At 52.0% G+C, this 12,504-nt stretch overlaps 1 protein-coding gene across 3 annotated transcripts in view; it reads left to right on the top strand.

Annotated features, from left to right (window-relative positions):
• The window catches only part of SCARA5 (scavenger receptor class A member 5), a 117,616-nt gene that overhangs the window by 87,021 nt on the left and 18,091 nt on the right, over nt 1-12,504 (top strand). Inside the window, exon 8 of one of the 3 annotated variants that reach the window (XM_060155760.1) lies at nt 181-546. The exons of the other annotated variants lie outside the window; for them this stretch is intronic. Within the exon in view, the coding sequence (XP_060011743.1) occupies nt 181-203 (23 nt within the window). The 3' untranslated portion in view covers nt 204-546. Of the gene's footprint in view, nt 1-180; nt 547-12,504 lie in introns of those variants that run through there. 3 annotated transcript variants of the gene reach the window in all.

Below are 12,504 nucleotides of genomic sequence, written 5' to 3'. Positions count from 1 at the left end.
AACTCAACTGCGTGTACATCTTATTCCTTATACAACTTTAATGCCCCAGCAACAACATGGTTTAAAAGTAAACCACACTTCCAAGAAAAGCGAAGCGCTCACACAAGACTTCTCACCAGCTTGTACCTGGTACTCCGGGGAGTAAAGTTTCTGTGCCTGACATTTCACTTACTTCTCCAGTCCTTCCTATTCAGGAGGCATGATGATGGCCCTGTTCGAGAGATCAGGAGGCTGAGGGTAGAGGATAAGGAACCCGCCCAGAGCCACCGGCGTTCATCAGGGGCAGAGCCAGGATGCAGATCGGGTCTGTCCACGCTGGAGCCTACCTCCAGTCCTGCTACCATCCTGGATTATCTTTTACTCTTTTATTCTCTCTGGCCTTTGACGTGGGCGTCAGCATGGGGTCCTCATGGGCCACCATCCTTAGTGGGTTTAATATGAAAGCGCTAATGTCTTCCTTAGCAATGCTCCCTTTTTTTAAATTTATTTTTTAATTGCAGTATAGTTGATATAAAACATATAAGTTATAGGTGTACAACAAAGCAATTCATAATGTTTAAAGGTTATCCCCCATTTACAGTGATCACAAAAGATTGGCTCTGTTCCCCGTGCTGTACAATACATCCCTGTAGCCCCTTTTTTTAATATATATAAATTTATTTATTTATTTTTGGCTGCGTTGGGTCTTCATTGCTGCACGCGGGCTTTCTCTAGTTGCGGCGAGCGGGGGCTGCTCTTTGTTGAGTTGCGCGGGCCTCTCATTGCGGTGGCTTCTCTCGTTGTGGAGCACGGGCTCTAGGCGCGTGGGCTTCAGTAGTTGTGGCTCGCGGGCTGAGTAGCTGTGGCTTGCGGGCTCTAGAGCGCAGGCTCAGTAGTTGTGGCGCATGGGCTTAGTTGCTCCACGGCGTGTGGGACCTTCCCGGACCAGAGCTCGAACCCATGTCCCCTGCATTGGCAGGTGGATTCTCAACCACTGTGCCACCAGGGAAGCCCCCTGTAGCCCATTTTATACCTAATACCTTTTCATCCTCTATCCGTGTGTTGCCTCTCCCCCTTCCCTCTCCCCACTGACAACCACTAGTTTGTTCTCTATATCATTGAGACTGCTTCTTGTTTGTTATATTCACTCGTTTGCTGTATTTTTTAGATGCTCAGTTACTTTTAAGAGACTTTTCCCCGTCTCAGAGTTCGCTCTCCCTTTCACCAAGCCTTAACTGCCTCCCCTGCCTTGGTGGCTCTGGGATAGGCCAGACTAAAGTTTTCACACCGGGGATGGGGGTCTCTGCCTCTGCCAGTGAAGCCTCCCCCCTCGTGGGCGTTTCGCATTCTTCGTGACTAGGCGATAGTGCCTTCCTTCGTCCCTTCTTTTATCCTCACATAGCGAATCTCTGACAGATGCAAACATCACAGGGTGGGTGGAGATGGAAAAGTGGTTTTTAAATGTTTCTCCCCCTACGCTTATGTCTGGCGACTGAAAATACACAGACACACAAGACTCACTGAGAAAAATTGTCCCACAGCAAACACTGTCTCCTGTGCTGGCTGGAGCAGAGTGGGGGACACCCCAGAGGGAGAAATGAGCACAAGGATGTGGAAAATGGGGAACACTGGGCACCAGATGGAAGCTGAGCAGGCAGGGCCTGAAGCCCGCGGATCAGAAACTGGGCCGGCACAGCGCGGAGCTGGCTGTGGAAGGGGGCCAAGGCAAGAGAAGGTGAGGGGGCCGCCCTCACTTTTGTCATAGAGAAAAGGTACATGTGTGGCAGGAAGGAAACGTTTAGGCGAGAGAGCGTCGGTTATTCACTTATTTAGCAAACATTCTTGGAGGCTTCGCTGGAGATCAGGCTGTGGCTGAAGGCTGGGGAGCCCAGATGAGGAAGGCCTGGCCTCACCTTGAGGAGCTCCCAGGCTGGCAGGTGACAATCCTAAGAGAGCGTGGTGAGGGTTTTAGGAGGCGAATACACAAAGGGAGTCACTCAATGAGGTGTCTTTGACCCAAGTCTCGACGGGCAAGTAGGTGTCCAGCCGGTGCCTGGAGAAGGTGAAGAAATTCCAGGGAAAGAGAACTGCGCGTGAAACGGCAGAGCACTGTCTGATAAACCCGAAGCGTTTGGTAGAGCAGAGGTTTGCGGAGCAAGAAACAAAAACTAAGGCCAGAGGGGTATTCAGGGATCTGTGCGCAGGAATGCAGGCTTGGTCTCTGGGCGACCCGGAGGGGCTCTAAGCAGGGTGTGACTTGGCAACAGTGGGAGGTGACCGGCCAAGCGGAGAACCAGGCTAGAGCCAGGACCCAGGCCGTGACATTGGGGCCCAGGCATCCCTGATGGCCCTCAGCCCCTCAGCCCAAGCCGGCACCTGGCCGGCTGGCCCTTCCCCCTGACGGGAAGGTCCTCGTTCAGGGCCGGGCTCCCCCGCTGCCTCTCCGCCTGCTCTTGGTTGAGCTGCTCTGCTTTGAGAAAGACCTGTTTTTCAGAAACAAGAGCCTACCTTAAGCCTTCCAAAAACCAATCCAGTGACTTCTCCTGAAAGCTTCCTAGTGACCCCTTCCGGGAGAGCTTCAAATCGCTCTGCCCAGAAAGCAGCTCAGTTCCGTTGAACCCAAGCTGCCCTTGGGTTCTATGGCTTCAAGTAGATCCAGGAAGGCCTGGAAAAACACAAGGGCTGGCTCCTTTAAGAAGCCAGGGGGCGAAGTGGGAGAATGTGGTAGGGGAGGTGTGCTGTCTAAGATCCACGGACACTCCCGGCTTGTAAAACGGAGAGAGAAGAGCTGCAGCTTGGGCCCCGGAGCAACGCAGCCCCCTTGGAGAATCCACGCTGTTCCCGAGTAGGAGAGGATGCTAGGAGGTCCTTAACAGGCCCGCTAGTATTTGTACTCTAGATACATAGATGCTGAGTGAACAGACGCAGGAGCCCGCCGAGGGCCAGGGGGAGAAAAATGAACAAGCCAGTGTTTGGCGTTTATGTCAGAAGTGAGTGTCCAAGCGCTGGAGCGGCACGGCTGGAGTCTGCTGCTTTTAACTGTTAGGCTGGTGGGAATTACTCTTGTAGGTGGAGGCAACCAGTCTGTCCCCTAAGCACCTGTCCTTTTTATGATGAGTGATCCAGGGAGCGTGTCAGCACCGTCTGCGCGTCTCGCATGCCCCATGCTCAGCTGGTACTGCTCAGCCCATCCTCCCGGGAGCCCGCAGGACCACAACATCCTTTACTCCCTGGCCAACAGGCGTCGGTTTCTGGGATCTGCCCTAAAGAAAACTTGTAGGAATACGAACCTCAGATCGAGGGTGAGAGAGGCATTTTCTACAAAAACAACGCCTTGGAACCACTGAAGAATTGAAGTTTTGGCCTTTGATGTGGGTTTTGTACGAGGAAAGTTTTGAGACGTACGTTAAAACCAGGAATGATTGAACTGTTTGTTGAGAAAGCAACTCAACCGGCTCAGGAATTGTTTGTAATCCCCGTGACCCTGCACTCGCTCGTTTTAGGTTGGGTGGTAAACGTGCTGCAGGCACTAGATTAAATCCAGGAGGTCCCCGCTGCCGTGTCTTTTTGATGTAACTGGATCAGAGTTAGCTGCCACGGCATTAACTCCATGGCCCCGCTTCCTCTCGAGTCCTTTGCCCGTCGAAAAGCCCCTCGGGGTGTACTTGGAAACAGTGGTCTAGATGGACTTACTTCCCCTAGCTGGATTTCAGCCGCTCTTCTAAAGAGTGCCATTGTGGAATTCTGATGGAACAAAGAGTAGGCAAAGCCTGTGGACGTCCCGGGAGGTCTTGTGGATGCTATGGTCGGGGGAGCTCACGGCTGATGCTTCACCGACTCAAAGGCTGGGCCAGTCCTTTGCTGCAGTGGCTGGCACCATCCTTGGGAATTATACTGAGCTCAGTACTATTTACTGAGAACTGACCACCCCGGTCCCTGAGCTCCTTATATTTCAGAACTCTTTAAAGTATGTGTCATTATCCCATTAAAACAGACGAGGAAACTCCTCTGAGAGGTTAAATTACTTGCCCAAGGTCAGAGAGCTAGAAAGTGGTGGACCCAGTATACAAGCAGGTATGTCTTCAAGGGTTTAGAATATGCAGATGGGGAAGCATCCCAGCCAGGGGTCTCAGACCTTGAACTTGGAAGAGAGCAGTACCAAGAGGGAGGAAACAGGGAAGGGCGGGGACGCGGTGAACGAAGCCAAAGGGTGTGAAAGAGCCTTCTTAGGAAAGGCCGCTAGTCTTGGTCATGAGCCCTAGAGCTAAGGCAATGGTCCATGAAGCCTTTAGAGGGATGCTCTGTAAACATCAGCACCTCCTCTCAGCTCTACCCGTGACAAAATGAGGGTTCAGCATCGTGGCCTTTCTCCCGGCTCTACAGCATTTCTTTCTAGTCCTAAAGGCCTGTTGACCCCCTATGACCCCTCCCTGCCCTTTGAGAGGCCCAGGAGCAAAAGCAAGGCAAAGGACTCACCTCTCTACCCAGGCCGCCCAGATAATTCCTACAAATCCAGCTCCAAGCAGAGCTTCTGGGCATTAGCGACATCCTCCCACTGTGATGGGGTGAGCCTCTGCTTCAGGACTGGGCAGGGAAAGTGCTTCGTTTATTATTTGATCAGACCCATTTTCATTGAACACCTACAGTGATAATTGGGAGATACTTCTGCTATTCCTTCTGTCCAGTAAAGTCCCGAGTACCCCCGTGTGACCCCCAATGAAAGACACAGCACAGTGGCCTTGGGGCTGGAGACCCAGATGTGGCCACTGTGACCTTAAGAAAGTCACTTTCCTTCTCTGAGTCTCCGCTTTCTCATCTGTAAAATGGGTATCACACCCACCACCCTAGAGGAGGACTGCCAAGATCAAATAAGACCGGCTAACAAAAGTTCTTTGAAGAGGCATAAATCACCATATTTAGAGCGGATTGCCATTAGGAAATAGCATTTTATAAAGTGCACCGGCAGGCCTGACCACATTTTAAAAGCGATGCCCTCCAGCATCGCTTTTCCTGCCTGACCGGAAGTTCCTTAGGCTTGTGGGATGACTCCTGTGCTTCCCATACAGACCACATTTCCTGTGGATGTCAGGGGAAAGAGCAGTGCCCCGTCTAGGCAGGCACAGAGCCCTTGCGCTGCAGGCTGGCTGGGGGCATGGGGAGTTCTTTCTTCACAGGAGAAGAAAAGTTCAACTTCCTTAAAGGGCAGCTGGTCTAGATTATCACCAGGTCTCTACTCTGCAGCTGCAGAGAATCAGAGCCTATTTTCCCAGCCCCATGTGTTTATTTCTATTCTCCACAACCTCCTTTCTTTCGACTTGTTTTGCTTTGGCAGGGCTTAGAAGGCAGGATAAATACACCTAAAGGAGCTATGAGGTTTCAGTATTATGCTGGGTTCCTCCCCCTCTCTTCTCTTGAGAAGCAAAGTTCCCTGGGCTTTTGGGCCCTCCTGATGCGCAACCAAGCAGGTTCTGGGGTATTTAGGGATCAGTTCTGTTCCTAGAGCCCCTCAACCTTTCATTCATCCACTCATTTAGTACCGTTTTTTGATGGCAACGTGCTAGGTCTCTGCCTGCAAGTGGGACTGCGACTGGGAACCACAAGGATGCTGAATGCCTGTCACTTCCTGGGAGCTTCCAGTGGTGGGGCACGCGGGCTGGCCAAGGGAGCGGTGCTGGACTATTTCTCATCTGTGGGAAGCGCATATGGGGGCCACAGGTCAGGGAGGCCCTCCTGGAGGAGGTGACCTGACTACTGTGAAGTCGTGTAGCCCAGGCTTGATCCCAGATCCATCCTCTCCCACAGTGCTTCTAGCCCTGGCTGGGCATTTCCACTACCTGCCAACTGTTCAAAAATGTCCCTCCCCCGATTCCCCGCTGGTAGATTTTGAAGCACCCCGGTGATTCTTACATGAAGCCCAGAGCCAAGAACCACTGCTTTAAGTCCCAGGCTCTTTCCCTTACTCCTAAAGACACGAATTCCTACAGACCCAGGGGGCTGCTGGGAGATAGATGAAAGGTACTTTACATATGGCGTGGGCTGTTATTAAATATTCGTCTGAAGTGTTCAGCCTGACAGTTGGCTCTGTGGTTTGCAAATGAAAGGCCTTTGCTCTCCCTGGCTCCACCTCAGAGCAGCTGTGTGACCTTAGGCAAGTTATTTGCCTTCTGTGGGCCCATTTCTCCTCTGTTAAGTGAGGGTCATAATGCCTAACTCATGGAGCTATTGTGAAGAGTAAATGAGCGAGGGTGGGCATGAGAACTCTGCACGGGGCCTGACATGTCGTGGGGACTGAGTGTACGTGAGTTCCCTTCACCGTCCACCCTTGACTTGAAATCTCTCCCGGGCGGCACCCAGGACCTGCCTTTGTTGTGCTAGGTTTGGGGCGGCTCTGAGCCAGGTGCAGACAAGCCCCATAGGCAGTGGGTAGTTCTAAGGCTGCCCCAGCCCTGGAAACCAGTTCCGAGATGGTAGCTACTGGTCATTAAGCTGTCCTCCCGGACCCACTGAGAGGCTGAATAACGCAGCCACTCCCCCGGCTGTGCTCCCACCAGATGCTGGAGAAAGAGGAAGATATTCTGCATCTCGCCCCCCAATTATAACCCTGAAACCCAAAGCAAATAGAGTAAAATAAGGTAGGAAGTAATTGGATGAAAAAAACACTGGAGCCCTCCAGAGATGCCAGCGCCCTGTGAGTGAAACCAGATGTTGGTTTTAAAATCCTGGAATGGATTCCCAAGAGATACTGTCAAGTTCCCTTCCATCCCCAGAGGCAGAATGAGCAGCTGTCAGGCCTGGTACACAGTGGAGAGGAATCCTGTGTTTGAAGTGGGAGGGGGGATTCAAGGCCAACATCCAGCGTCCCTTCCAGCTCTGGGGCTCAGGCATTCAACGCCAAAGCAGGGGAATCTGGAGCAGACCCAGCCTGCTTTGTCTAAGACCTTGCTTTTCCTACATCTGCATTTACAAGGCAAAGAGAGCAAAGCTATTTGTTTTTTCGAAAAGAATCCCCACATATTAGATATGTGCTGGGAGCCCCAGAGTGGCCTCAGCCCTGGCTTCACATTCCTGGACCATTCCGGAGTGGCCTTGCTTAACGAATCACATCCAGCTTGCATTAGTGAGCAGAAACTTGCTGACAGCAGGAGCCAGTCTTCTGCTGACGCCCCTGTCCCCCTCCCCTAATATGCTAAGAAGCCAGGAACTGAGCCCTGGGGAGAGCAGAGGAAGTTAGGAGGAGATTAATCCAATTGGAGGGATGAGCCCCCCCGCTTGCTCCCGCTCCCCAGACAGCAGGCTGGCTTTGCAATGAGACTTTCAAGGATACACCCCTGATGGGGCTACTGGTATCCGAGCCAAACTCAGCAACTCATGAAGACGTCTCAGAGCTGACGCACATGTTTCTGGGCGAAGTGCTGGCTGACCGGGGTTGGAGCTCACAGTAATGGGTGCCCGTGGTGTGCCAAGTCTTTGACATGTGCGACTGCTCCCAACCATCACCATTTTACCCATTTTAAGAAGAGGGTGAGTGTAGAGAGGTCCTATCTGGTTGTATAGTGGAGCCAGGATTTAGACCCTGTTCCTGAGTCCAGAGCCAGCCTCATTCCCCTCTCCCCTGGTGCCTCCCACAGGGATCCCCACCACCGTGTTTTCCTCCATCCGAATTCCCCAATCCACCGAGCGCAGAAGAGGCAAGTAGCTAAGCAGCTTTCAGATGGGTGTGTGGGATTCACAGGTGCTCTCTTTGGGCACTTTTGGTAGCAAGGACCAGAGACTCACTGGGTCACTTCACGTAATGGGGTCATATGGTAAGGACACCTGGGAGGACTTTGGAAGACTGGGGCTCATAATACAAGTGGGCCTTGCAGAGCCTGGAAGGGGAAGTTCTTTCAGAATCCCAGGCAGTTCTGGGGGCTTCAGGACCGGGGTTCATGTCTTCACTCTAGTGTCTCATGTCCAGCACGGCTTGTTAATTCCACTGTCCCTGCCTCTTTTTGCTTCTGCTGCTTCTCAGCTCTCTGCATATTCCCCCCACTCAGCTTCCTGAGAGGGTCTGGGTGATCCTGCTACATCATTCTAGTGGTTTGGACCGAACTCCTGAGCCAGACCCATCCATCACTCATGGCCTTACACATGGGAAAGGAAGTGCCCATGGGCTGTGAGCATGGCATACATGTTGACTAGCTAATGCCAGTCTCATCACACCTGATGTCAAAGATAAGCAAAGCTGGGTGCTAAAGTGGTCAGGACAGATCTTAATCAGTAATATACTATATGTAGTGGGGCAAAGAGGTCAAGGGGAATTGAGTTCAACTTTGATTCCTACAGAGGTGACTGGGCATTTTCATGGGAGAGTGAGGGAGTGAGGGGTGAGTGGGGACTCAGTGGAGTCAGGGACGTGAAAAATTACTAAAAGCAGGAGGGGGTTGGTCCCTGAGAAACCCATCTGGGTTGCTAACTGGGACTGATTTAAGTTAAGCCCCTCCCCTCTCACAGAGGCTGGGAGACAGGGCGCTGACTTCAGATGGTGGCTGGAACAAACAGTAAATTCCTTTAGCAGCCTTGAGGGTTCTCAGGCAGGCACTTTAAGGGGGGGCTAGGGTCATCCTAGGGATGCAGCTTGGAGCTGTTAGAAACTGTGGGTTTGGTCAAGGAGAGGGTCTTTGTCACTGATCCCTTCAAGCACCCTGGGAAGTGAGTGTGACAGGTGAAGAAAGGAGGAAAAGAGGGTGTCCTAGTGCCTCTAAGGCTTAAGAAGAACGCTGGCAGCATGCCCTGCCTGGCCCCTGCCAGTGCCCTCCTCCTGGCTCACCGCCCTCCTGCCTACCCCACACCGCCCACCCCAGATCCCCTCTGGTGGCACTTAGCAGGGGCAGTTTGGAATTGCCTTGTAGCATTTTTGTGTCCAGAGAAGAAGCAGGTTCCAACCCTCTGTGTCCCCATGACTGGGTCAATCCATGTTTAGAAGTCAACCAGTAACAGGGAGTCTAGAATGATCTACAGAAAAGCAGCACAAATAGATACAACCCGGGGTCAGGGCCCCCCGTCACGGTCTTCATTCTGGTGTGGTGGGCTCAGTGGGTAGACACTGCACCCATTCTGAACAGCCAGGCACCTAGAACCAGAGAGATACAGGAACCATGCGGTACTCAGCTGGGGATTCTGACCGGGTCCCCTGACAAAGTCACGTATCCATCCACCCATCTGCCCTTCATCCCACCTAGTCATCAGATATTGACTTAGCTTTTTCAGCCGGCCAAGCATCATGTTAAGTATTGAGGGTACTGAAAATGCCAATGCCAGTGAAGGAGCAGTGGTCTAGAAAGAGAGGGGTCTGGCATCCCAGCTCTGAACATCAGTTTCCTCATCTCTAGATGAGGGGTTTGGACTGGGAAGTCCCTGAGGTCTCTACCAGCTCTGACATTCTGTGGTTTTATCCATTTTAGGCTGTTAGTTCACTGGAGTGCCTCAAGGGTCGACAATACTTATTTGTCCCTGCATCCTTATCACCTAGTACAATTCTGGAATATCGTAGGGATTCCATAAGTGCATCTGGATGGATAAGTAAATGAGTAACTGAAAAAAGAAATACATACGTTGTATAGAGAATTAACAAAGGTAATGCAGATTCAGTCCCCCACGTCTGTGCACAGGAAGTAGAATCACATTGGATGTCAATGGAATGTTATCACTTCTCTCGAAAGCTAAGACAGGTTTATCCTTTCCCCAGCTGGAAACAGCAACATCTTCATTTTCATCTACAAACTCAGCAGTAGCTGTGCTTCACGAGGGTATTCCTGCCATCTTGGAACTCCCGGAAGACTTAGGAGAAGCCAAATTGTTTCTGTGCATTTAGGGTAGAAGTATTACTATTCAAGGGTTAAAGTCATTTGTTTTTAAGCGGACTCCTCCATCCAAAGACATCTTGCATCAAAGTCGTGAAGCCGACTTAGTGGACCCCAGCCCAGAGATCCCATGAAGAATGAAGGACTCAGGGAATTCTCCGGTGGTCCAGTGGTTAGGACTTGGTGCTTTCACTGCTGTGGCCCAGGTTCAATCCCTGGTCAGGGAACTAAGATCCCACAAGCCACGCAACGTGGCCAAAAAAAAAAAAGAATGAAGGACTTGGAGAGAAAGGAAGATATGGATGGAGAACTGGTTCTAATGTGAAGTCTCAAGTTCAGTCCCAGCTCTTCTACTGCTGACTGTGGGATGACCTGAGGCAAACACAGCACCTCTCTGGGCCTCTGTTCCCTTGTGTATCACATGAAGAGTTTGGGTTATGATGGTCTCCAAGTCTCTGCCAGCTGGGAAATTCTAGGCTTCTCCATCATTTGTGATGGTTAGAAAAGCCCAGGGACTTCCCTGGCGGTCCAGTGATTAAGACTCTGTGCTTCCACTGCAGTGGGCATGGGTTCAATCCCTGGTCAGGGAACTACTAAGATCCCGCATGCCACGCGGTGCAGCAAAAAAGGAAAAAGAAAAGCCTAAAGACTGTGTGACGATTACCTAAAAGTAGCCCTACGCACCAAATGATGGTGACATCTGTAGCCTACAGCTGCGCGTGAGGAAGTTGTTGCTAGAGATATCTCCAGAAAATACAAAGCTCCTTCACCCAGACACAATGTCTTGTTCTTCTCCACCATCTGACCTCTTCTGTGCCTCAGCCCCACCCTCTTTACTGAGGGGCCGGGTCAGGACTGGAGCAGACCTGCGATCCTGCTGCAGGAGGGTGGATGAGGGCCTCATGGTCGGTCCCAGGAGTGGCCTGGGTAATGGGCAGGGTCAGCAGAGCAGGTCAGGGAATGAGGAGGTGGCTTCTGGGGTCTGGCCCTGCAGCTAGGCAGGAAGCTCCGAGCAGGGATTAGAGCCACTGATGCTCTGGGAAACCTGTTGGTGAGGTGACTGAACCCTCTGATCTGGGAGAGAGCAAGGAGGCTACCCAGCTGGAAACGACCAGTCTCCTGCCCTGAGTTCCATGCATCAGCTTCCTCCTCTGTTAGTTACAGTGATGCTGCTCGTCGAGGCTTTGGTGGAAGGGACTCTTCCCTGCTTCTCTGTATAAAAAGGGAGAACCTCTGACCCCAAATCTGGGGCAGCAGGGAAAAAAGAACATTGGGGAGTCCCTGCTATAGGAGGTATGAGGAAAAACTCGTGCCCAGGACTTAGTGGGCTAGAACTTGGGACAAGCTATCAAGTCAGGAAACCCTCCACTCATCCTCCAGGTGTTAGGTGGGGAACAGCGTTTGGTGTTTCCCTTCAGCTTGGGTCTCCCAGACCAGAGATGGAACGTGGGCAGGGCTCTTCCTGCAGAGGGCAGGGTGTGGGCCAGCCTGGCGGTCGCTACTGTCCTCTCCACTTACAGACCGTAGGCACGTGTCCAGGTAGATTCCAGTCTGCAGAGTAGGAACCCCAGAGCAAGAGAAAGAGTTTGATATTGTCTTCACTCAGGGGGTTCCCTTTACGAATCAAACTCAGATATCCACATGAGCTTTGCTTGGCGGACTGGGTTCTGTGGAGTTGTGGGTCCACATTTTGCTCGGGAAGGATTTCCCAGGGCTCACCGAGCTGGGAGGTTAAGAAGAAAGTAAAGAGGCCTGTCGGTCAAGGGCAGCTATTAGGGGAAGTCACATGCAGTTGTGACAGCCTAAGGTCCTCTGCCTCCCACCTGGGCCATCCCCTCTGACTACTGGCCTAGGAGTGCCTGGGCTTTGTACAGTCAAGACCCCTGCCTTCCATCTTCCTCTACTGTCATGTGCAAAGAGAGGCATCTTCTTGACCCCAAATAGACCCACACGCTCCCTGCGGAGCACTCTGGGTGGGTGTCTACGGAATAAGCTCCCTGGACTTACAAGAAGTGTAAGGGGGTGGGGGGCACGTACCAGGCTGAGGCAGCCTCCCAGACACCACATCTGATTATGTCGGGCTGACACAGCTGTGGGGTAAGAGCGTTTCCCATAGGTGGTTGGTTGCTTGGTGGGAAAGCTTTGCTCTAGGGCAGAAACTGCTGGGAAAAAGCAAAGTTTACACCCTCTGCCCACAGAAACCCAAACCTCTTAGCAAGTCATGACATTCTCCTCCGCTGGAGACGGGGTCAGTGTTGCCATCACTGGGTGATTCCGCAAGTGCATTCCAGGAGGTGGCATTATGGCTCAGCCTGGGAAAGGCTGCCTCCAGGCCCCGCTGTAGCTTTCCAGGGCAAAGCAGGCTAGAGATTCTGTTCCTAGGACAGCCCCTTAAACTGTCTGATTCCCTGAATTGGGGCAGTTTGCATCATAATCAGGTCAGCTCTCAGCCACAGCTTTCCTAAGGAAGGTATCCACAGGGATGGGCTTTTGTTAAGGGGAAGAAAGGATTTCAAAATTACAGCTTTGTGTCATGTTCTGTAAGATGGAGCTAGACCAAGATGTGCCTCATTGATTCTTCTGGGGCACGCAGCATCTGCCGACCCCGTGGGCAGGGAACTGTGCTCAGCCTCCATCCAGGGAGAAGCCCTGGATCGGGGGGAACCTGGGAACAAGTGAAAAG

Source organism: Lagenorhynchus albirostris, chromosome 7 (assembly GCF_949774975.1).
Source record: "Lagenorhynchus albirostris chromosome 7, mLagAlb1.1, whole genome shotgun sequence".
Classification (NCBI taxonomy): Eukaryota; Metazoa; Chordata; class Mammalia; order Artiodactyla; family Delphinidae; genus Lagenorhynchus; species Lagenorhynchus albirostris.
This window is presented reverse-complemented; position numbering and strand designations above follow the sequence as displayed.